Genomic DNA, 25,498 nt, shown 5'->3' on the forward strand with positions numbered 1-25,498 from the left:
TTTTAATCAGACTTTGTATGGTGCTGCCATCTGCTGGTGCTATTGGCAACGAATTAGTTTGCCTTTGTTTCTGAGTGAATCTACCGTCTAAAATCACTATTTCTGAAAATATTTGCGTTTTGCTGAGGGTAGGCTAGGCAAAGTACGTGTGTACAACAGAATTTTTTTTAAAAACCCTAGCGATATTTGGTCAGGAGTTGCTTGAAGCATAGCACAGCGTTGCTGTCTATCAGCATCAGGCCGTTAGTTTGTCAATTATCACGAATTACCCACGAATCGCGAACCCATTCATTTGCCTATGGCAATCTAGCAACTCATTAAAAATGCACGCATGCACAGTGGGCTAGGCGTGACGGCATGCAGTGCATTTCTGGGGATGGATTTCCCTAGGGTAAACGACAATTTCCCCATAATTACCAGCGGTCATTGAATCTGTTCCGACATTCGAAGTCAGTCGGTTTTTTTTTTTTTTTTTTTTTTTTTTTTTTTTTTTTTTTTTGTTAAATGTGCAATTTGTAGCTGTATGTGTTGTTAACAATGCTTTACTTGTGGTGTTTTGAATCTCCTATGAAGAGTTGTTATCCCTTTAATCATGTTTGTAGTTCTGAAAATAAAATGTTTCGATAACCTATACGCAGGCCTCCTAAACACTTTTAACAACAAGCTACAAAATACAATACTAATAAAGACAAATAAAATTAAGTTATTAGAATGGAGGGTGTAGAGAAGAAAACAAGTAAATATAGTAGAACAGTCGCACACAGGCCATATTGAAAGGTGTTTTATTCAAATTCAGACTCAAAGCATATTGCGTTTGTTAAAGTATAGTTCTTCCCAGGGGCGTAACTAGACCTTTTAAAATTGTACGCACAGATTTTGAAAATTCCCAGGATTATATTCCGTGAAAAATACACTGAATTTATGGAGATCATGGTTGGCTCAAAAATTGTGCATCCGTGCGTATGCCTGGTTACGCCCCTGCAGTTCCAGAAGCTGCATCAACACACAATTCAGCAAAACAAAAAAATACCCTTAGACTATAAACAAAGAAATATTTGAAAGCAGACGGTCAATATCCCAATATCAAAAATAAATAAGCCGACTTCAGGAGAGCCCGATGCCCCACCGAGGCAAACCATACGGCAGACATCAGACTCCAGCGTGGTTAATTACTCTGAATAACACAACGCACGTGATAGATATTTCTCAATTTTCAGGGAAATCAATTGCAGATATGAACCAGCGAAACCTCACTTCCGTAAAAGTGTAGGTATTATCGAATGAAACTCGGTGAACGCTAGCCGCCGGTTAACACAATATCAGTCCGACGTGCCACGTTTGGGGCCCGCCATGGCGCAGTGTGACCTTTGACCTCTTTATACGTCGCTGAGTATCAGACAGAACCTCAAGGAATGTGTCATGTCAGTCTTATAGACTGATAATCATTTAACAAATTGTTAGATTCTAGGAGATGACAAGGCTGGGTTAAAATGTGGAGATGTTACTTTATAACCGGTAACCCTGAAGAGGCAAGGACAATATTGAGGGAATGACTTAATTGAGACAGCCAACGCGTTTGATGGTGATAAAGGAGTCTTCAGATTTTCTACCTCGGCTTGGCAAAAATTTACTTCAAGTTATTTGGTCACTATAAACTAAGATTTACGATGTTTTATATCATTCCGAATCATTTAGAGTATTTCGGGGGAATATATCAGCGAAGAAATATCAATCAATCGGAGGAATAACTTCCACTGATACATCATCCGAATCTTGCGGTCTAGAGAGTGTTCTGAGACTCGGCTAGGGGTTAACACAATGGCGATATTGGGACGTGTGTGGAGAAAACACGTGAAGACGCTGTTCTTTATGTATGTGATAGCGGTCCTTTGCCTGTTCAAAGTGTTTCTGGACGTCTCTCTTATTGGCGATCTTTCACAGTGGGAAGATGTTGGTGAGTATAAATCCCTGTATATTTTGACCGAGTTGAAAGTGATACTGTAATGATATTCAACTCAGGCTTAAGAAAAAGAAGCAATTTTTAAGTGTGTATGTTTGAGTTTGTGTGTGCAGGGGGGGGGGGGGGGGTGATTATCTTTTAATTTTTTTACGGGGAAGGGGGGGCTACCGTATTGTTTTACTACCCACACATTGCTTTTAGCAAGATAAAACACTTATTGCACAGCTTTTCCCAAAATGGAAATTTCCTCGACACCGTCTTACTAAACCTAGTTCTGTTCCGTTCTGTGACACGCACTTTGTCTACTGCTATAAGAAAAGTTAAATTTATTGCCTGATATTCGCAGCCTTTCACCCATTTTCCTTCTGTGCTCTCTCTTCCTCAGTTACTCGATTCCTCCATCCCACTCATCCTATCTCTCTCTCTCTCTCTCTCTCTCTGTGTGTGTGTGTGTGTGAGAGAGAGAGAGAGAGAGAGAGAGAGAGAGAGAGAAAGAAAGAGTTTATTAAAGAGTTACAAAGTAGTTAGTTCAAATTCAAATAGTTTTACTGTAAGTCCTAAGACATCAGACGCACTTTTCATCCCATGCTCTAGTTAAACTACCTGTCTTAATGCGCATTATGCTCAATATCCGTGCCAGTTAATTCTGCATAGTATTCCCATTATAAAAGCTTGAAGACTGAACGGAAGCAACGGGGTTTATCACGATATGAAGACAAGTTTTTAAAGGACTAAAAAATACCAGAATCCCCAGCTGAGTTATTCTCCCAATGTCTCATCACTTATTTATTGATTTAGTCTATCAACAAAGTTCAATTTAACATTAGAATGTAATGATAAAATAAAATAATTGTCCATAGTCTCATTTCATGAGAATTGCCTTCGCCAAATGTCTCGAGATTTATCTAAGACAGTAGGACTTTAACTGCTAGACGTCAATGGGTAAGTTTTTTTTGTGTGTGTGTTTGTGTGTGTGTGTGTGGGGGGGGGTTGAAAGAACCGCAATGTTGACCGTGGGAGGTTCGCCTTAATAAAAATGCTCTCAAAGTACGTCTTTATTACATTTTAGTCCTCATGAATTAACCGTTTACTTTCCCCAGAGGCCGCTAGGGGTCACTCGCATCGGAACACCTCGAAGCAGACGACAGACAAGGTCCTCATCATAACGTACCAGCGCAGTGGCTCCTCCTTCCTGGCCGAGCTCTTCAACCAGAACCCCGAGGCGTATTACCTCTTTGAGCCTCTCTGGGGGTTCTATAACTCTGTTGATAAAGACAGGGCGGAGTATATGTTGTACTATCCGGATAAGTCTACAAGGTACCGTTACCTGGTATTTACCTCCGCCAAGGAGGTTATGTTTTCACCCCTGTTTGTCTGTCTGTCTGTCTGTTTGTCATCAACATAACTCAAAAAGTTATGAACCGATTTTGATGAAATTTTCAGGGTAGGTGGGAAATGGGTTATCTTAGAAGTGATTAGTTTTTGGTGGTGATCCGGATCAATTATAAATCAATAATCAATAATAATAATAACTTGCGGCCTTGGCGGAGGTCTGCGCTCTCGGAGTGCTGTTCTAGTTCTTAATGGTGGTACATGTAGGCTCTGTTGCGTTTGATCTCTCTCTCTAACTTTGATCCCCCGATCATTTCTTCATTTATTTAATTTTTATTTGCTCATTGATATGTATTATATATATTTCATATTATATATTTTGCTACAGTAATCTAATTCAAATGAAACGTTCAGTTCTGAACAAAGACTGTTTTCAGTGATACAAACATACGTTAGTTTTGGTTTCTATGTGCAATCAATAACCAAACTTTTTTTACTCCAAATATTCTCTTCCTGGCAAAAACATTTAATCCTGCCTAAACCTCCCATCCTCTGATTTTTTTTTTGCATTTTCTCTAATTGCAGGAAACCTCCAGAACGAGGCCTGGAATACAACATGTCCCTGGACATCATCCACAGCCTGCTCACATGCCAGCTGGACCGAGTCCCCATGCAGATCCTGGCGCCAAAAGGGCTCCACCATCCCTTCTTCACGGACGAGAACAGACACAAGTACCAGGACAAGTAAGTTCAGTTCGGTTGCCCATGGCGGGCCTTTGGAGAATAAAGAAAGAAAGGAAGGTGTGGGGCGGAGCAAGTCCTGTGTTTCTTAATTGACCCAGTTTAGCTAATTTTATATTACATACATATACTTACGAGTATACGAGTTTACGGCGATGGTTGGTATATAGGTAGGTTGAGAACCTGATCGGTGACCAAAGGCGAGCCAAATGAGTTAAGAAAAATAGGTTTGATGATGGTAATGATAGTGGTAGGGAATGATGCTTGTACTGGGACATGTACATGCATACAGTAGCTGCCTTTGTTTTGTAACATGTTCCTTTTATATGCCTTTCTTAATGCTCGTCCTGACCACCACCTCCCCTAATTTAAGCTTCCGTATACACCAAAGTTAAAAGTTGCTGGACACTGTGTACTGTAGTGAAGACGGTCAGTTATGACCAGGATTTCTTAAGGCCCACAATTATAATATATAATTTTCATTCTTTGTACATAACACTTCAGGTACAAGAAGTGCATTCTTAGAGCCAGAACAAGATCAAAAGATGTGGAATGCGTCCCCCTTATGAAAGACGTGTGCAACAAATCAACTTTAAAGGCATTCAAAATGTTGCGCCTGCGCATGAAGCACCTTCCTCAGCTGATGGAACTACATCCGGGTCTTAAGATCATCCACTTGGTTCGAGATCCTCGCGGGATCTTGTGGTCTCGCAGACGACTCGGTAGACAGTATTTCAGAATGTCGACGGAAAACGAGGGAAGCATCTTATGCCTCTCAATGCTGCAGGACATACAGGCGCGAAAAGAACTGGAGAAAATTTACCCTGGACGATTTTTACAAATTAGATACGAGGATAACGCGGCTAAGCCTACTGTGGCTGCTTTTAAAGTTTATGACTTCTTAGGATTTAACGTACCACGCCCAGTCAACGATTGGCTTCTAGACAGCATAACTCCCGTTGAAATGTCTAGTAACGATAGAGAGGCTAGGAGAAGGATAAGAAAAATGCGCTCTTCTTTCAGCACGGTGCGCAATGACCCTAAAAAGACGTCACACATGTGGCTAAGGCAAATGCCCTCTCACATGGCCTACGAGGTAGATGAATATTGTAAAGAAGTTCTGGAATATCTTGGGTATGAAAAAGTGTCAAAATTGCTCCAAAATGAGACGTTAATGCGTTCTTTAGGGCCTGAAAAGCCAAAAAGTATTGCACATAATTTTGGTCAACCAAACATGCGGATACCTAACGACGGAGTTGTAGTAAAAAGAAGGATTCTTCCGGATCCTGACCCTGATCCGGACGAGGATGAGGACGAAAAGAGTGTGACAAAAGCAAAACGCAAAACTAAAGTGTGGAAAATAGTTAAAAATGCAGCTGGCAAAAATGTAGTGGCGAATCGCGGTAGAATAACTAGCGCTCAATCCAAAAAGTCTCCCAACGTTCGGACGAAGGCATAGTTTTATTTGTATATTTATTTTCAAAACCCATCGGGGAACTGCCCTGAAGAAAGCTGAAAACTTTTGTTATATTTTATTTCTCTAATATCCGTATCGGGAAATGGATCTCTGCTTGAAAATGAAAGTAGGCCTTAGATATCAGTATCAGTTGCTTACGAATGTGATTAATAGTACACATACGTAATAAAACAATGTCCATCGTAAATGGATGTACTGTATTTAATTCAAACACATTACTCTCACAATATTTCTATATATACTTCCATGTACATGTACTAATATGTTCTATACATATAAATATTATTAATACAGAACCGATGATTTCCCCTATTTAATCAAGGATTTTTTCGATAATCATTCACACATCGAATATACATATATTATAATACAGTCCCAAATAATGAAGTCGGAGACTTTGAACAATTTATTGACACTTTATCACAGGTCCCTGGTAAGGATTGGGGGGGGGGGTCGGCGGATCCGAAGAACTACCCCTTTGGCTGGAAAGATCCGCACTGCTTCTACTGTTAGATTTGATCTACTGGCACAGTTGATTCTATGCACATGTAATTTCTCAAGCCAGGTCAAGTACGGGGGCAAAAAGGTTAACACTTCTCTCAAAAAACACCCCATTTGAAATTGATGGTTAAAGGCTTGCTATCTAATATGAAGAGTTAATGTCATCAGGTATCCCTAATACTGCATAATACTGCTTAGTGCATGAGGATGCATATGCTAAGTGATTACTATGTACAGATGTCCTCTATTTACAAAGAAATGGAAAGAGTACAAAGAAATGTCATCAGCAACCTCCGTATCATATGACGCTGTTACAATGTATATATATTATTATGCCACTGATAACACAAAAAATGATAATGAAGCACGTGCCTCAGGTAGATTCAAATAAGTAGATTCAGATAGATAGATTCAAATTCAGTGCGCAATTCAGGGTTGATATTACTGGTGGTTGGACACAGGGGTAAGGAAATTTCCCCCCTCTTCATCGCTCGGTTTTGTCTAAATGCAAGTGTTCTCGGGGGAACTATCTGTTTAGACGCGTCCTTGTTGTCCATCAAACCTCCCTGGACCCACTCGTATTTACATTACATTTAGTGTTGTCTCAGCAAAAGCTTCATATCAACCGATTGATACACAAAGTGCGTGAGGTCATTCCTAATATTTGGACTTTATGGTCCTCCTGTCGGCGCCAGCCACTTCCCAGAATGCAATTCTGAATCCGGTTCTGCTCCTGACTTCCGAGTCGTACCCGTTAGGTGTGATGTCATAGTCGGCGCGGAAGAGGACCAGGATTTCGTGTGTTTCGGATATTACGGTGACCCGTGGCAGGACATCACAGCAGAATCTGAAAAGAAAAATCATTAAAAAGTGTTATATGATGGAATGAATACTGTGAAAATCGTTCCTATTTGGTATTAATAGTAGAAGGATTAAAGTACTAGTATTGCTACCGGTACGAACTGTATATATTTGACCTATTACTACTTTTATCAATAGCATAAAGTATAGAAAGAAAGCGCAAATTAGCCCTTTTTTCACGGATCAGATAAATTTGGTAAAAGCTATTACCTTGTAAACATGTAAACGGTACATGTACCTTGAAAGATGAGAGCAGACAATCAACTTTACCATCCGCCGTACGGACCGAATACACACCTCGCTATTAATTTGCCCCCGATACCTTTAAGACGCTATTTCAATCCAAATCATAAAATAAGCAAAAAGGTGCCGTTACAAACTCACCTAGCGCCTGTTACTGCGATGGACGACCCGTATCGTATTTCCACAGAGTCAACACACTGAAGAAGCGGCTTCTTATAACACTGTAAACCAAACCGTGCGCCAGTGAAGGTGAAGGCCACTCGTTTGCCTTCCGAGGCCTGAATATATGAATGAAAAAAGTACTTGTAACAGAATGAAATAAGGCAATGCATGAGTTCATCACTGAAGTGATCCAACACATTATTATTTTGGCGAGGAAGTACTAGTACATGTAGGCCCTACTAGAGCTTCTGCTACTGGGAGTACATGTAGCTTTGGATATTCGCCTTCAGTGTGCAAAAAGAGGCAATATATTACTACATGCATCCTTAAATTTATTTTATTTTGAACATCAGGTTAAACTTGATATAAAGTAACTGATTTTTTTCTCATTATACCACAGTTGCTCAACTACATGTAATGAAACTGTATTAAGGACAACCATATGCCGAACCAACAGAAAACAAATTCTCAAAGATGAAAATTTTACTTCTAATGGAAAAAAGGAGGTGATAGCAATCATTTACCTATTTAAAATATTTTCGATTATTAATTTGTTTATTCGTTCTAACCTTAATAAGCCAGGTACAGGTCTGCAAAGGTGAATAAGACCCCCTCCCGTAGTTTGGTGTTTCGATTGTCCGCTTGGAGGCGCTGGCGTACACAACCCCGCCACACAGGTGCTCTGAAAGAAACCAAGGAAACCGTAGCTATGCGTGCCATAGACATAGTGCGACCATTGTGTACTTAAGATTTTTGCTGCTCACCACAAAGTTATTCCTGAATTTTTGCATCTTCAGAACGTTTACAAACGGTCGCTGTACAGAGTAACCCTGTACTCTTGCACACGGTGCCCGTACGTGTTCTCGCTATAACAATTAACAGGCAGGAGCGGATGTGCGAGAGAGAGAGAGAGAGAGAGAGAGAGAGAGAGAGATCGTTCATGCCCTAACTCTTACCAAAACTTTTATAATTACCTCCTTCAGAAGGAATGACGGTGTCACACAAAGCCCCCGTCAAGCCGTCAGGACACACACAGGTGTAACAGTCGTACGGGTCCTGATAACCATCGTGCTCACACGGGGGCTTATACACTGTCCAGTAGCACCAGCCTGCGGCGATAATAATAATAATAATAATAATAATAATAATAATAATAAACCAGAATGCAAAATGCAGAATGCAACGAAGAAAGCAAATAATTAACAAAAAATCATGAAAAAAGTGGCATTATCAGGACCAACATATCACCAGTTCACTATACGAAAAATGACCCGTCAATTATTGACTTTGCTTTTTTAAAACCTGGAAACTCTAACAAAATTGTGACCAACCTTTGCAGTAGAAATTGTTGATCGCCTTGGCGTCAAAGAACTGAATATTCTTCCTGGACGGGTAGCCCATACTGTTCTGAAGCAACGGGTCTTTCGTCTTCATAGTGATTGCGTCCCAACTTTTGCTAAAAATCTGAAATAATGAAGTAATTCTATGAACGCCAAGATTTGGGATCACAATTAAGTACGGAGTACACGTCCCTGAATTGATTTCTAAAAAATAAAATAATATAAATATAAACATAAACATAAGACACATACACCCTTGCAAAAGATTTGTCGAGGAATTTTTGCTTGGACATTATATGTCCGTTCTGTGATGGTAAAAGCAGGTAATGGAAAGGATTAACCCCACCGCCCTATTTCCTTTTCACAAGAACCCCTTCTTTTACTCACGTGATAAATCTTTACCAATCACGTAGCCCCACTTACCCTCGGCCCATAATGCATCACGGAGTTGACGTCATAGGGGAAGCCGAGCGTAGTGCTTTTGTCAGCAGACATCTTATCAAACTGTGGCAGTGTCTTTGGCCCCAGGTTGGACCAGATCACTTTGATGTAGTTATCCCGGTCAGGCCGCGTGTGCACGTGCAGGAGCCCTAGCACGTGACCGAGTTCGTGCACGACTATTGGAGGCTGAAAAATAAAAGAAAATTATCATTAAAATTGAAATACATGAAAATGTTTGGTCTGAAAGCACAAACGTTCAGAGTTGTAATGCATCCAAAGAAAATAGAATAAACAAAATGATACGAAAATAATAATTATATACATGCTTGAGAGAATTGTTTTTTAAAAACAAAAGAGATATATTTTTGAAATAATAAAATTAATGATTTGTTTAAAACCGCTCATGACATTCACCATAGCACTGTTTAATTTATGAAGATAGAAGTAAAAATAATATTTCCAAAACGTACATACACTGTACACCATTCTAATTATGAATTACTTAATTATAAAATACAAAAATGAGCCAACTAAATCTGTTAATTACTGGGATATACTTAGTGCAAAGTTAGAACAAAGCTTGAAAAATTGAGCATCGATCTTTGTGAAGTGTTTGATGTGAGATGCTGGGATATAGGGAAGGTGTTCAACAATTTCACTCACGGCAATGCAGAATTTCCCCAGGAACATCTCTTGTCGGTTCCCTTTGAAGTATGGTACCCGCCCCGTGTGAGAACCGCACCTTGGGAAAAGACAACACATTAAGTTCAAGTTTAAGGTAAATTATTTCCATTTGAAAAGGTTCAAAAGTTAAAACTGTATGTTTTAATACCCTGCAATGCTACAGAGTGTACTTATCATTCCCAAGTCAGACGGAAATGAACCTCAAACGTAACCCTGTCATGTGATTTGAAATTATATCATTAAAAAAATATATATATAAATATATATATATATATATATATATACAGGGTTACCACTTAATATGGAATATTATTTTTTGGCGAGTAAATTTTCTACAAAATATTTAATTTCCCTCTAACTACTTTAAATCCAAAACTGAGGTGTCACTCCATGTGTAGCCAGGTGTGTTACCTAATTACCACACAACTCTCGAAACAATTGATGCATGCAGCTGCATGTTCTGTGGTCAGAAATGTGAGGGGTGGTCTTTTCGGCAATTTCTGCCCTTGTATAAAAACGCATGGGTTTGGTCAAATTTTGGAGTGTATTTAGAGAAGCAACAAAGGGATCGCTCTGAAACTTGACAGGTACCTTAGTGAAGATATGGTTCGATAGCTAAGCAACGCAGCTTACTATGGGATTCTTGCTCTCAGAGAAAATGGCCAGAAACGGACAGTCATTGCCAGGTAATTCAAGATTTATCAGGAACCGTTTGTAAAGTCCTCCAAAGAAATGCTGCAACAGGGGCACCTTCTCCAATACCTCGACCAGGGTGCCCGCGTATCACACCAAAAAGACAGGATCGCCTTCTCCTTAGAGGACGCCGTGCTGGTCGTACAAAGACAACCAGTGTCCTCAGAAAAGAGAGGCAGAATGTCATTCAAACGCCCGTTTCAAGGTCCCTCGTGAACAAGAGATTACTGAAAACCGGTTATTTTGCACGAAGGCCAGTAGGGAAACCACTGTTAACAGCAGGTCATATACAGCGACGTCTGCAATGGGCTGGGAACCACGTGCGTTTGCAGCCAAAACATTGGAATCACGTCGTTTTCAGTGACGAGGCCAGATATGGATTTTTTAGGGTTGATGGTCGAATCCGTGTCCACCGACGTGTACGAGGGGCATAAAACGATGATTGTGTACTGCCTAGGGTGCAAGCAGGGGATGGTAACGTCTCAGTTTGGGGAGCATTTCATGTCGGTGTCCAGAACCAGTTGGTTTTTCTAGGAGGCAACCTCATCCAGGATTCCTACAGAGACATACTACGGCAAACAATTCCTCGATTGGTAAGAGCCATCTTCAGGAACAACTTTGTGTACCAGGACGACTGGGCAACCCCACATCGAGGCCGCAGAATCACTGTTTTTCTTCAAAACCAATGGGTTCAGCAACTGCCCTGGCCTGCAAACTCCCAGATATGAACCCAATTGAAAAACTTGGGACAAAAATAACGCACAGAATTAATAGCTATGGTCATCGGCCGGTAAATAGTGATGAACTGCAACAGGCAAATATCACTGCGTGGAATGATATCCCCATCCAAACTCTAAAAAACGTGTCACGGGGTATGCCATGTAGGATGAGGGCGCTGCAAGCGGCTGCTGGAGGTCATACTCGCAGTTACTGACTTTTCATGATTTACTGTAGTGAGTTCTTTGACTGTGTAACATATCACTGTCCGGAGGCTATCATTTTCTTTAATATCTTATCTTAAAGTTAATACTGACATCAAACTGTTGATATGGTTTTCTGGGGGTGATCCTTTCTTTTGAATGGCATCTTATGTCAGATTTGATATCATTGACCAAAATATCTCACAACAGAAGACTGGATGTTTTTATCACTCAGTGACATATTTTTTTAATGACTCAAGCCAAAAAATTAATCAGCACTCAAAAATAACAATGATAAAAAATATTCCATATTAAGTAGCAACCCTGTATATATATATATATATATATATATATATATATATATATATATATATATATATATATATATATATATATTACCAGACCTACTACTTCAATAGTTTAATTACTGATTATTAATTATTTACTTATTTATTTATTGCTTTTATCTGCTTTTACATAACAACTATATGAATGATAATATTCATAGCTTATGAAAGAAAGTAATTGATATTTATTCATTTAAGTTAAAATTTCCGTTTAAGCACACTAGTCGACATTATAAAAAAAGAGTCCAAATTCTTGACTTGGTAATTGTGAGGTTTGATAGAAATAAAACTCGTGTAGAATGTTTTAATGGGGTCAAGTTACTGGTTGTTTACTGAACTTCTCAATGACAGGGAACAGGTGAACATCCTGCATAATTCATGAGACTACTCCAATAATGTGGTTGAGTAGTATCTTTAAATGCTCATTAAAGTTTTACGCATATAAACGCAGTACTATACGTGAAGTTTCGAGGGCTGGGGTAGCGCTTACACTCGCCAATTTAGCCAAAATGCTAAAACTGACTGAAATTGGCTAAACAAATTAGAGTTGATTTGACTCATTTTAGTCAAATTTAAACCATTTGGACAAAAAAGCAATGAAAAAGTAGTTATTTGGTTGAACGAAAAAAATTGCTAGCGCCACCCCAGGAGGGGCTGTGAAACAACTAACTCGCACCTAACATTGCCAAATTATAGTAAGTAAGGAAGGGCTCTTATTTTTTTTTAATGCAAGAATGAGGAAAGGTGCACATACGTAAAATTCACGGCATCTTAAATATCTAATTCCCAAATATGACCGCTTGCCGAAGTCCGAGAAGCGAACATAGCGTACGTAGGGATTTTATATTATATAAATAAAACTTTTTTTATTATATAAAAAAAACTGGCAAGTATCGGGCCTGAAGCTAAAGGGGTGATTTATCAACGCTGAGGCTGGAACATCGCTTTCGTCCAAAATTTTATCGTATGCAGCAGTTGTCGCTGTGCATTTTGGCACTTTCCGAAAATCGGTTTGAAAATAAGGCATGATCAAAATGTATACTTCATAGCTTGACGTGCAAAAGTGACGTCAGTTACGTTTTAAAAGCGTAGTGAAAAAACTTTCTGTTAAACTCCGCATGGTACTTACAGTCCGTCGTCTCTAGGCCGGGTAATGGCGAGGGTGGTGGTAGGAAACTCTTTCTGGTCTGCCACTTCCTCAAAGCGGACACACGTATAGTACTCCCATTCCCACATCGCCATCCGCACGATGTCACGCGAGTCCTCATCTGTAAGAAGAAAAAATAAGTTCGGCGCGACTTTAAAAAAATTGAAAAAAGAGAACCCTTTGGTTCTATGTCTCTTTTCATCGGATGTTAGAAAATAGCTTTAACGCCTCATTGACTGAAAATTTTATCAAAAGCTGTTCATAACTTTTTGAGTTAGGCTGACTAGCTAAGAAACCAACAAAGGCAAAAACATAGCCCCCATGGTGGCTGTTATAATAATAATAATAATATGGCAACACTCCATGTTAATTTAAAGGTATATGATAGACAATCAATTACCTGTAAACCTAGTGGAGAAAGCGTACGGTATGGGCTGCGGCCACAGCCGCTTGTCCTGCTCCTTGAAGTCAATGATGTGCCTTTTCCTTCTCCGTCTTTTCTTCCTTCCATCTTTCTCTGTATTCTGGCATTCGTTTAGCTGCTCCCTGGCTTTGTTCAGTGTATAGATAAAGTCCCCCAGTACGTAAGTGTTAAGGCATCTAGGCGTTGGCGGACACTGGAGGTTCAGTTGGGTTGAGAATTAAGCATTTTCTAGGTCAACCAATTAATATATAAAAAAGTGTGGAAAATTGTTTTCTTTGAGAGCTAATATATAGATAAAAATAGATCATTGAACATTATAAAAGTATTACCGAAAATGGTATAAAATTTTGATACTGTATGGGGATAAGGTTTTTATATATTTTAAAGATATAACCATCTTGTCTCTAATTATATCTTAAAAGTTAAATTCAAGTTTGTCTCAGACATTTCTGCGGAAATTTGTATCAAAGAAATTCAGAATTGTTGCAGCATTGGAGATTGTTGTCACACCACGGCCTGAGAGTAGAGAAAGACCAACTTTTATCTGTATGTTTGTGTGCACCAGTATGTATGTATGTATGTATGTATATACCGGTATGTATGTATGTATGTATGTATGTATGTATGTATGTACCAGTGTGAATGTGTGTGTGTCTATCTATCTATCTATCTATCTATCTATGATATATTTCTGTCTGTTTTATACCTAACGTTGGAAAAAAAGACGAATGAATGAAATAGAAGATGAAAGGGATTAGTTAACAAAACAGGGGAGCTGTGTAAGATACCATTATACTTGAAAGGTTGCCCCCAGTACATAATGAAGTCAAATATGGGACTTTAATTGCAAATAATGTACCCCCATCATTAAGGTATTGAGCAAAATAGTACCGCAGTGAAACCGCAACAACGCAATGAAGTGTCTATTAACGTCATAGTCATGTCAAGTCCTTAGTAAAAAAATAAAGAAATGAATGAAGTTTGTTTTTTTATTGAGTACTGCAAACTCAGTCGGGGACACCTGAGACGTTTTTTTATAATTCATGTGTGAAAAGCAGTCAAAATAACTCCTTTGTACACGTCTAATTACAAGCAATACCGATCTTCAGTGTGTGTCAATCTTAGTAATTTTGCCTTTTTCTTATTGGATCAATAAAATACAATTCAACGGAGAGACACACAAAGACAGGCACACAGACAGACGATTAAAATAAATGAACAAGCAAACCAGTCTGCAAGCAAGTATACAAACAAATAAATGAATAAACGTTGGTTACCTTGTCCTCGCCAAGATATTTCAGACACGTACACTGGACAAGTTCTCCAAGAACGCAGCCGATTTCTTGAACCTCATTCTGTGAGAGACTAAAAACCCTCGTTTGATTTTGATCAGTTACGTTTTGAAGCGGTCGTGGTCCCTCCGCTGAACGGGACTGTACTCTTCTTGCCAGTGATGCACTCTCCGTGACCTCTGACTGAAAATAGAAATATACGTGAGACTAGTCTAGTTTGTCTTGTTAATTTGTTTTAATGCTTGTATTATTCTTTTGAGGAATATACATTCAAAATATGATGATATTAATAGGGGTACTAGTATTTTCCAGATTCATTTACTGGCCTTGTGGTGGGTGTTAGGTTTTTGACAGTCCAAATAACTGACTTTCATGTTATTAAATTTTATTTTGAAATTCTCGTCAATGTATTCCTGTTTTTCTCTTTCACTATCCTTACTTCTCGTTTGACTTTGAAATGCTTAGTGCGGATTTTAAAGTGCACGACGAGTCAATGACTTGGTGGAAGTAAACATAAAACAAATAAAATGAATAAATGTATTTATGCCAAGCATCCACTAGGTGCGTGGATGAAATACTTGTCAACACATCAGAGAGTAATCGGAGTCTTTTTCTCGTTTCCGCTTTAAGACCAATCTTTGACAGATGCCAATGTTTTATCAAAATCAGTATTTGAGAATAAAACCTATAAATTTTTTCTAGCGACTGACTCTTTACTAACGGACCTGAAATCCCTAAGGGTGCCTTCCAAAAAAAAAAAAAATCTAATTGAATTGAAACCAGTCTAATTCAATCTAATTGAAACCTTGGCATGGCAACAATTAAGAAAAGTAATTTGCAATGCCAAAGTATATCTAAATTGTTGTCCACCTATCTGTATCAATAAACATATTTCAAGCTTTCTTAGGGATACAAGTGCCCTGAATTTATGACTTGAAGTTTGGAAACAATTCGTTTTTCTTCTCTTGACGATGAGTGCCCTTAGCTCTCTCTATCCCCCCCTCTCTCTCTCTCTCTCTCTCTCTCTCTCTCAGAAGCTACTAAATAGTTCTTGATCAAAACCTTTTAACCATTTTAATATACATATACGCATATGATTTTTGTTGTTTTGCTTTCACGTCCACTTCATAACAGTTTTTAATTAAAGGGTGCTTTCCTTAACATGGAAATTTTGGCAGACATTTTTAGAGAGGTGATTGCACTTGTATCAAAATACACTGCTTATTGACAAATACATGTACCCTATAGGTTATTTAGTACACATAGAGAAATTATTTAAAGGGAAATTGTACTTACCTCCAACAGGATATGTCCCAATAATAGAGCACCAATGATACAAATTGAATTCATAGTATAAATGTTGATCCTCTCAGTTCACTTATTTTTCACTGTCTTCCAGAAAAACGTGCGATCTCTTTGAGCGTTGACATAAGAATAATTGTTGACCGTAAAATGTATAATTTGCAACGCGGTTTTTTTGTATGAAAGAAGTGTCAAATAATGTTTGTAGTATTCGGTTTAAAATCAGGATCGATGCATTTATATTGTATGGAGTATGTATTCACACGTGCATAGAACACTGGCTTATTCGTACAAAAACGATGATTGTACCACACCGTGCTTTCGTGTAGTAAGCTCACATAGTACCGAAAATATGCAGAGTTTTTGTCGCGGTTGCTTTACTTCCTCGTCACGCGCTATTCACTAGGTAACCATGGCAGCAATGCGAGAGTATCATTGTTTGTACATCGAAGAGAGACATTCTGTAAATGTTCTGTAGATTTCCATTCATAAGTAGATTCGAATTCTTAAAGTATTACCACGCAGACATCCCTTAGAGGTATATTGTTCTTACACTGAATACCAAAGTGAAGAAATTATAACAAGCATGTTCTTGTAATTTGTATATGAGGTACATGTATAAACTATATAGATTTACGTTAATGGCACCTTTAAAAAAAAAAGATAATAGAAATAAATAAAATTAGATCAATGACATTTTAAGAATCAGACAATTTTTTTTCTTTTAGTTTTAGAATGTTATTTTTTTATATCTTTTTATTCATTTATGAATTTATTACCCAACACGCATGCTCCGTGTGGCCAGCGCTAGGTTTTCCAAAATAATTTAAGAAGGAGGAAAAAAAGAAAATGATATATGCCACGTTGCAATACAGTTTGAAAAGGTTAAGCTCTTAACTTTTTATCTGAAATGCACCCTTTTTAAACACAGTGTACGTAGTGATATATTTGTAAATTAACCTTTTCGGCAATCGTTTCTCACACGTTGGAGGTAAACAATGCGTCGCACAGTGTCAAGGGTCACACTGTAGATGGTTCTGGGGGATATAAAAGGGAACATTAAGCCTGGTCAATACTAGCAATATTGCCCCATTGAAGTGGTTTACCTGAGTCATATCTGGGTTAATCTGGGAAAACAACAACCGCACCCAGATGTTTATTGTTGACGAGTACAGTTTAAAGGGAAATAAACAAACTTGTAGTTCAGTTCGTTCACTTTTAAGTAAAAACAAGTGGACAGTGCATGTACTCTCTCCCACAGTTCTTCCAACTGTTACAAATACTGGAACTATAAAGTCTATATGAAGTTCTTACAGTAAGAAGACTTCTGATTAAGAGTTCGTACATGAAGGCAACTAAGGTTGACTATTTATCCAGCCCGTGTGCGGGGAGACGGGGAGGAGGGGGGAAGAACTACACTTTCCACGGGCAAATGTCTACATGCATTTTGACCCAGAATTTGATCTAAGTTATTTTACATTTCTTATGGTACGTTAACCTAGTGGATACAGAATAGGTCCATTTTATTAGAAGAAGTACCTCCTTAAGAAAATGTTGACTTCAGGTAATGCTATCCAGGTTGTTCTGGTTCTGGATGTTATTCTGTTCAAAGTCTGACTTTTTTACGTCATTGAGCAATTCTTCATTGAATAGTGAGTCATGTATGACTGTTTTCATGATCTTGGGTCAATATGCCTTCAATGTAATTGATTCCATTTTCAATGACGAGTATCTTTAATATGCAATATACAATTAATATACGGATTCTACTTGCTACAGGCAGTGATTTTTATTTGCGTTTTATCAGTGGAAACATAAGATTGTGAACAAAGGCAAAGTTGTTCTTGTAAGAGTGACAAAAAGCTGAAATTTTGAGTTATTCAATTCTTCGTTTAAAGTTACGTTTATAAAACCGGTCGTCACAGATAAACATTTGTTCTTTACTTATTTTTTGGGGAATAGCCGAGCAACAATGATCTCTATTTCCAAAGAAAGCAGTAAAAATGTCGGGGTACCCACCATCGTTATGAATTTACTAATGAGCAGCTAAGCAACATTAGGGCGCGTTAATATTTGTGATATCCAAAATTAATAAGTCAAGCCTTTTCTTTTCCCATACGGAATTCAAGAAATCGTAAGCAAACAGTGAATATATCAAAAGCATTGTCCCTCCTATAGAATGACGACTATGCGAGAAGAATGGGCATTGTGTTCCAAGAAACGGGGACTTCTTTCATTCCAGTGCGAGATTAACTCCTGAAAAGAAGACATAAAAAATCCTTGTTACTAACCGGGGCATACGTGTAGGAAAACGTTAGATCTAAAAAGAATAATCTATTTATTGTCTTTGTACTTAACAAAGAGAAACACAAATTAGTGAAAAAAATAACGCTGTAGTTACAAATATCGCAGCAGTATTAAAAAAACTTATTATTATTGATAAAAATATCATATTAAAATCATTACCTCACACCCTCACGGCAGTGACAACTGGGACGTGAGCACAGAACTCTGCGACAGTGGCGCCCATCTGCGGCAGAACTTGTTCTTTTTTCAGTGGTGGCCAAACGACACGGAAATGCTTCAAGATCTCGTTCACTGCGTTCTCGTTATTCTAAAAAGAAAGTGATAAAACGGCGAATGGAATGAAAAATGAGTTGTGATATGAAAGTGCAGATTACTGGTTGAAAATAAGGAAAACGAGAAAAGACAAAGAAAGAAAACACATTTCAATTAATCCAAAACAATTTAATTTGGATAAATCATTGGTCATTATGTTTGCTATGTGAGCTACTGGTTCGTAAAAGAAAAATATGTAATGAAAAAATGTTATTACCACTGAAAGACTTAGTATATTCCATAAGTACCGCGCATTCTAATTTTTCTCACAAAGACCAGAAAAAAATGATAAGTTTGTTAAAAAGCGGCGACTCTGATAACAGGGTCGGTTGACAGAAATTACCATATAATAATAATAATAATAATAATAAATTGATGAGATATTTTTTCAAAATTAAAATTAGCCGTGCTTGTTAGCCAACTAAACAATTTTCAGTTGAACACGTCCTTACTACTAGTGCCTACCTTGAGCTCATGTCGTATTTCCCCAAACTCTCTGTGACTGGATAACTTAGCACAGTAACACAACAACTCTATGCCGTCACGGGCCGTCACTGTCAGCTGGGGAACAGAAAATATCCGTAATGATAATCCACTTATTAAACCATATTTATGTCAGATACTTGTCACTTTTTATTGTGTCGTCGGTTAGAGGAAACTTACATTCATGTGTGACAAATCTCTCTCTTATTTATTTATTTATTTATTTATTTATTTATTTATTTATTTTGTAAATAAATAATTTATTTTGTAAATATAAAAAGTTGGGGTATATAAATATGTGGAATGTCTGTAAGTTTCATGTAATTTGCCTCCAGGACACGTCGTCTGATCTCTGCATTGATAACGTACAAGAAAAAAATTTTTTGAGCAACACCGAGTTTTCGTTTTTATGTGTAACTAAGGCTACCTGTACTTACACGCTTAGAGTCGAAGAGAACTTTGATCTTGTCACTGACGACAACAATCTCTTGCCCCACGGATAAGGAGGGCAGATTTTCCTCTTTCCACGAATCAGGATTCTGAAAACGTCATGTTTAGAGATAAAGAAGAAAGAGAAAGACAGACAGAGAGTCGTAACTGCAAGTAGTAATAGAACTGGTTACGTTGAATTTAATAATACCAGTTAAGCAAAAACACTTAAACCACAAGAGAGGTTTGTTTATTCTGAAAGTAAAAGTAAACTTGCTTGACTTCTTTATTAACATGATATGGTTGATTAAGAAGTAACAAAAAACTCATTTTTTTAAACAAAATTAAGAAAATTTTGACGGTAAATATAACTAAGAAGATTTTTTAATGACAATAATTCTAAAAGGCAATTCAAAACGACAAAAACAATATGAGTTTTCGAAAATAACAATAATTAATTTACTAATTAATTAATTAAATGGGGAATTATCAATTTTGCGCACTTACTTCAGGCTCCGGGACAGAGGCCCCGGAGGCCACAACCACGACAGTCAGCAGAAGGCCGAGACGGAACATGACTTCCCTCCTGTACAGTCCGCTCCCTATGTTCAACAGTTAGAAAGTCTGCGTCTTCTTGTACTCTTAACTTCTCACCGGCTGTTTTTCTTCTCCAGTGTGCAAACCCAGTGAGTCAACATTTCATTGAATGTTATCGACTTGATTGAGTATTTAAGTGGGAGAAAATTTATTCTGGCGTCTTTTTTTTTCACACATTTCTTTTTGTTCGTTTTAAATCAAGTCCTGATAAGGAGGTTTCTAATGCATTAATAACAAATTTGTCTTTTCCGTCGTTGGTGCGGCTGGTGCAGCGCCAAATAAATTACGAAGTCTATGTAGTCTACTCTTTTGAATTCTCAAATTTAGTATGACAAGTCTGCGATATGAGCTGAAGACTCTTTTCATGTATCGCTTTTTTGTGCATGTAATTTTTTTTACCTAATTTCGAAGCATATGACCTTATTTTGACTAGGGTCTCATTTCCCTATCGTATTGCTTTTTAAGTCGTTTCCAATCGCAAAAATATCCAACAAGCAGCATGTATAGGCTGCCCTTACAAATCGCACAAATAATGATTTAATATCTTCCAAAAGTGCCGAAAGAAAACCGTAAGTGGGGTTATTTGAAATATTGACCCGCCAGATTGATGGCAGACCTCTATCTTTTCTTTCTTTGGAAGAGTGTTCATTTATATACTTTTCATCTTGGTCTTCTCTATCGCAATTTCTTCACAAGACACAATCTAGCTGACCTTCTAGTATACATTCGCAACGGGTTTGACTGTTCTCTACCAGGGTCACAGCTAGATATTTGTTTGGACATTTACACTGTGCATTTTCTGTACTGTAGTTGGCGACAATTTCTGTATAAAAAAAAAAAAAAAAAAAAAAAAAAAAAAAAAAAAAAAAAAAACGTCCTCGCCCAGCTGTCTTCTGGTATAAAAAAGGTTTTACTCCTGTCTGCCACAGGCAGGTTGGGTGATGACGTACATGTTGGGCAGAAATTCTCGCTGAACGCAGTTCAGTTATGAACATATTAACTGCTGGAAATTTGAAATCACATTTTTTCTCGTGGAAAAATTCTTTGTGACCCTGGCAGGGGTTTACAGGAAGGAACTCGATATTACGGAGTACGGAGGATGGGTGGCTCTCTCGGCGCAGTCGTTGGGACTGGATTTATTACTTTTCGCATAGAAAAAGATACAGTTAGTTTTAACTGTAAGCCTTTAAAGAAAAGTGATCGATTTGACAACAATGCATTGCTGATCATCATCCCTGAAAGCCTGAATCCTCAAAACTACAAAATAACTTTCCTTTCACTTCACTAATTAATACTAATGAAGACCGCGCTCTCTTTCCTCGGGACCGTAGCCAGGGGGAATTTGGGGGGGGGGGGTCGAATGAACCACCCTTTCTGCTGGGAAAAGGTTCACTATGGGTAAAATATTATCTACATACACGAGGATTTTTTAGTGAAAGGTCCACTTTTTCAACAAAACGAACCCCCTTCTGAAATTACTGACTACTCTTCCTTTACAATGGGCACAAACAATTTCTCACTATATATTCAGATATTTTACAGCTATTCTTTTATTCAGAAAAGCATTTATTACGAAAAGTCAACGAATGCTGTTACAGTTACAAAACATTTTGACAAATATCAACATCCACAAAAGCAGGGAAAACATTGTACTACTTCTCTTGAATTTTCTCTGCTCTTCTTGAGATTTATATAGTCTTTGTAAAACACACAAGAGCAAGCTGTCACGTAAAAAATTACCTGCAATACAGCAGAAGACTCCATGTAAATAAAGCACATAATATTTACACTTGATTCATTTACTGACGACTGATGGTCTATTCCATGAAACGTGTGTCTATTACTTCAGTCCATATCAGTCACGCCAAAACGAGAAACAGAACTATAGAAACAAATATGCATTCGGAACATAATCAAAAATTGCAACTGAAAATAACATTAAGAAAAACAAAGAAAAAAAAAGAAAGTAACTGTTACAGAAACCCATTCAGTAAGGCAATAAAGTAGTTTCTCTTAACTCTCCCTGAATTCTTCATAAATATCATTTAAGAATTTCACAATCCATAGTCTTTGGTAGCAGCCACTGCTGTCCTTTCTTTCCAAAATTCTTTCCCCCTCCATCCTTTTAACATGATGGTTATCATCCTCACACTCAAAATCAGTCCACAGATTTTTATATAATATAACCTAAGATTTATTCTAGCAGCCGATCCTATCGTCCAATCAAAACTCGTCATGTTCAATATTACTAGCAGAGTCCCTACTTGATCCAGAGTTTGGTTTCACAAAGATGCCCTCCATGGCCTGCCACAGGTTGGCGTCCGAGGGGGAGTGGTAGGCGCTGACCTCACGCTGGCCGTGGATGGGACGACCAAATGTGTCCCCGGAGACGTGTAAATAACTAAAAAAATCAATTCAGAATTGTCAAAAACAGATCACAAAGTTTCTTAAAAGAATTAATGCTATGATAACCATCCTTTGTAAGTAGGCCTCTGGCCCTGTATTGCAAAAGACCAAATGTACAAAATATTGTAATTCAAAACATATACATGAAAATTGTACAACACAGTCAGAGAAAATTAAATTCAGAATTGTCAAAAAATGGCCACAAAATTTTATAGCACATTCGATGATACAATAATTAGCCCCTGTAAATATGTCTCTGGCCCTATATTACAACTGACAATAATCAACAGTAATTATGATTTGTTAAATATGTGCATATGAAACTTGTACTTGGAAACTTTTAAGTTTAAAAAAACAAACATATTTAATACCATAAATTAAATGAAGAATTATTGTGACATAAGGGGGGCTATTTTATGTCTGAGTTCAAGGAAATGGCACTTTTCAGGCTTAGAACTGACCATCATTTACTGATCATATCAAAACTGTCTGAGATAAAACTTGGAAGGCAATCAAGAACTTTAAATGTAAGGTAGGTGCATCTTGATCTCTGCAGAAAGGTAAACATAAAACTTCCTTGTAAAAGTTCAGTAATTGTGGAGCTGAATTCATAAATCATCCATCTTATGGTAACTTGATATTGACCCTTACTTCACATTATTTTTTCTTTCTTTCTGTTATCTTTCCTTCTATTTTATACACATTTTATTTCTAGTTAAATTTTATCTGATTTTGGACAATGTCTAGATAGAAAATCCAACACTTACTGTTCTGTTACAACATGTTTTAGCCGGACAGGTTCAGTTCTGGACCAATATTTCCCACTACATGTCACTGCCCAGTGATCACCTAGAGAATGACATTGTTTTATAACATACAGCAACACTTGCAAATGTACAGACAGGTGAAAGGACAATGATGAATACAATTCCTTTTCTTTTTATTGGAGAACAGTCAAGCACTAACAAAAAGCCTGATGTTAAACCCAATAAGTAAAGATTAAATGTTTCCAACAACTAATAAACTATAATTATGTATCACACACACACACACACAAAATAATACCATTCCTCCTCTAACAAAATAGTTACAAGCTAGACATATTCTGCTTTGACCATGAGAAATACAAAAATGAATCTATTCTCATTCCCAATTCTCTTTCACTTGTTTCAAATTTGGATTTTTAAAAACATTTAAATCCAGTTATCAGGCTACAGAATCACATCCTAATTTCCCAGCTACACTCCACTTGTCGTACCTTCGTCACCCTCTCCTCCATCCCCAAATGCACTGACTTCCTGGTTTCTAGACAAAGGAGACTGGAAATGATGACTATGCAGATTCTTCTGTGTTGTGACGTGTTGCAGTCTGATGGTCTGACCGCATTTTACTGGATTTCTGGAGAAAAAAACATAAAATTGTATAGGGAAATATAAAAAACATCTTTAGGAATTTAATTATAAGTAAGTAACAGTGGGACTGGTTCTCATAAGCATTATCATAAATGAAATTGATACAAGTTGATAAATGCATACCAGAGAGCAATTTTTTTTTTTTTTTGTCTACTTGCCTAGATGGACATGGAAAGTAGTTCTTCTACTTAAGAAAAAAGACTGATGAAAAAAAATAAGATGATTGAATCTGTCTTAATACTCGCCACTTGAAAAAAATGCTTGCTGGTAAGTACTCAATGCACCCTCAGGTATTAACACTTTTTCTGACTTTTTTTAGTACACTTACTTTTAAACCAAACACTGAATACTGTTACTTACCCTCTAGTACACTGCCCACCCATCTTAGGCTGAACTTGCCAGTAACTGTTGTGATCATCTGAACTGTCCACTGCAGTCACGGACTGAAATTGTTCATTGATATTGCATATACGCAAACATATCTAGGCCTACTCTTAGATAATATTTCTCTTGGACAAACTTTTGGATAACTTAAAAATATTTTTTATCAAAGTAAAGTTAGGAAAGATAGAATAGGCTGATGTAACCAGTGGTCAGGGAGGGTCAGTCTTCAGGGGCGGATCCAGAGATTTTTCTGACAGTCTTCCAAATTACCTTTGTTGATTCATCCTCCGATAGCAAAAATGGATACCTGTCAATGTAAACTTGAAAGTCTGACCATCTTCTGGAAGACCCAGAAGATGGCCTAAATCCGCCCCTGGTGTTACATACCTTTAATAAAGAGGTGTGTATGTGTGAGAGAGAGAGAGAGAGAGAGAGAGAGAGAGGTGTACCTGTTGTCCACTTCCAGACCCATATTTTACATCATGAGAATGCAGCCTCACACTTGCTCTTGTATTTAGAAGCTTCAACACTGAACCACATGTCACAAATTCATAGTCAAATTCTGAAATGAAATCAAATATTATAAAATGTAAGGTCAATGTTGATGTCACTGAAACTGAAAAAATTGGTATTTCCAAAGAGAGTTAATATGCCCAAGTCATAACAATTGCGCGTTGATAATCAGGATGTGTAACAAAAAAAAAAGAAAAAAAAACTATTAACGAGTACGAATACTCGTACTAGTAATCTATTTAAAAAGTCTAAATACTGTGTACGTTATTTGCTGTTCACCACCGACATTGTTCTCCTGTTCTCTGACACCAAAATGGCACTTTCACGGGAAGTGCTCATAATTTTCGTTCTTAAAAGTACTGAAAACGACAACGCGACGGTGTCACTTGCACCTACAATCAACTACCCAATGTCTCGGCATGGAGTCCGTTGTGAGACAAAACGATCGAAGACAGTGCCTCTATTCAGATGGCTATATCTATAAGAAAAACCCAGCGGATTATACAAATATCATAAGGAGAGATAAATCAAGGAGGTAACTTACTTGCAGCATCAATGGTATCTAGTAAAATGCACAACAGGACGGATACAATCCAGAAATTTGCGAGCTTCCTAAAGCCGGTTGACATGTTGACACGTAAGGTTAAGCATGATGCATTTTCAAGCCTCCCTACTGGAAGAGCTCTGTAGATGTCAGCACTAGTACGGTTGTATCCAAGAAAACACCGCATCTCAGTAATGTGTCTGCTGTACTGGCCGAGACGTTTACATTTAGTAATTAATTCGCG

General features: G+C 37.7%; 4 protein-coding genes across 4 annotated transcripts; 1 reads left to right on the plus strand and 3 right to left on the minus strand.

Annotated features, from left to right (window-relative positions):
- Nucleotides 1–1,358: 1,358 nt before the first annotated feature.
- LOC106167855 (carbohydrate sulfotransferase 1) lies at nucleotides 1,359–5,697 on the plus strand. Its single transcript, XM_013546743.3, has 4 exons — nucleotides 1,359–1,954; nucleotides 3,061–3,277; nucleotides 3,878–4,036; nucleotides 4,538–5,697. The coding sequence occupies exons 1-4, from the start codon at nucleotides 1,819–1,821 to the stop codon at nucleotides 5,490–5,492; spliced, it is 1,467 nt and encodes a 488-aa protein (XP_013402197.2). The 5' UTR covers nucleotides 1,359–1,818; the 3' UTR covers nucleotides 5,493–5,697.
- On the minus strand, nucleotides 5,694–17,478 carry LOC106166160 (zinc metalloproteinase dpy-31). Its single transcript, XM_087019382.1, has 11 exons — nucleotides 15,862–17,478; nucleotides 14,551–14,748; nucleotides 13,250–13,466; nucleotides 12,832–12,970; nucleotides 9,722–9,800; nucleotides 9,041–9,244; nucleotides 8,609–8,741; nucleotides 8,252–8,386; nucleotides 7,847–7,959; nucleotides 7,257–7,393; nucleotides 5,694–6,858 (listed from the first exon to the last, which is right to left on the minus strand). The coding sequence occupies exons 1-11, from the start codon at nucleotides 15,913–15,915 to the stop codon at nucleotides 6,669–6,671; spliced, it is 1,599 nt and encodes a 532-aa protein (XP_086875508.1). The 5' UTR covers nucleotides 15,916–17,478; the 3' UTR covers nucleotides 5,694–6,668.
- Nucleotides 17,479–17,631: 153 nt separating this feature from the next.
- Nucleotides 17,632–20,064, minus strand: LOC106170558 (uncharacterized). Its single transcript, XM_013550449.3, has 5 exons — nucleotides 19,906–20,064; nucleotides 19,407–19,508; nucleotides 18,952–19,047; nucleotides 18,334–18,481; nucleotides 17,632–18,123 (listed from the first exon to the last, which is right to left on the minus strand). The coding sequence occupies exons 1-4, from the start codon at nucleotides 19,972–19,974 to the stop codon at nucleotides 18,335–18,337; spliced, it is 414 nt and encodes a 137-aa protein (XP_013405903.2). The 5' UTR covers nucleotides 19,975–20,064; the 3' UTR covers nucleotides 17,632–18,123; nucleotide 18,334.
- Nucleotides 20,065–21,521: 1,457 nt separating this feature from the next.
- On the minus strand, nucleotides 21,522–25,432 carry LOC106170557 (stromal cell-derived factor 2-like). The gene is made up of 6 exons (XM_087019383.1): nucleotides 25,255–25,432; nucleotides 24,647–24,759; nucleotides 24,174–24,256; nucleotides 23,660–23,799; nucleotides 23,169–23,250; nucleotides 21,522–22,396 (listed from the first exon to the last, which is right to left on the minus strand). Exons 1-6 carry the CDS (start codon nucleotides 25,337–25,339, stop codon nucleotides 22,219–22,221), a joined length of 681 nt encoding a protein of 226 aa, XP_086875509.1. The 5' UTR covers nucleotides 25,340–25,432; the 3' UTR covers nucleotides 21,522–22,218.
- Nucleotides 25,433–25,498: the final 66 nt, after the last annotated feature.

This window comes from Lingula anatina, chromosome 8 (assembly GCF_051362555.1).
Source record: "Lingula anatina isolate TDL-2025a chromosome 8, LinAna3.0, whole genome shotgun sequence".
Classification (NCBI taxonomy): domain Eukaryota; kingdom Metazoa; phylum Brachiopoda; class Lingulata; order Lingulida; family Lingulidae; genus Lingula; species Lingula anatina.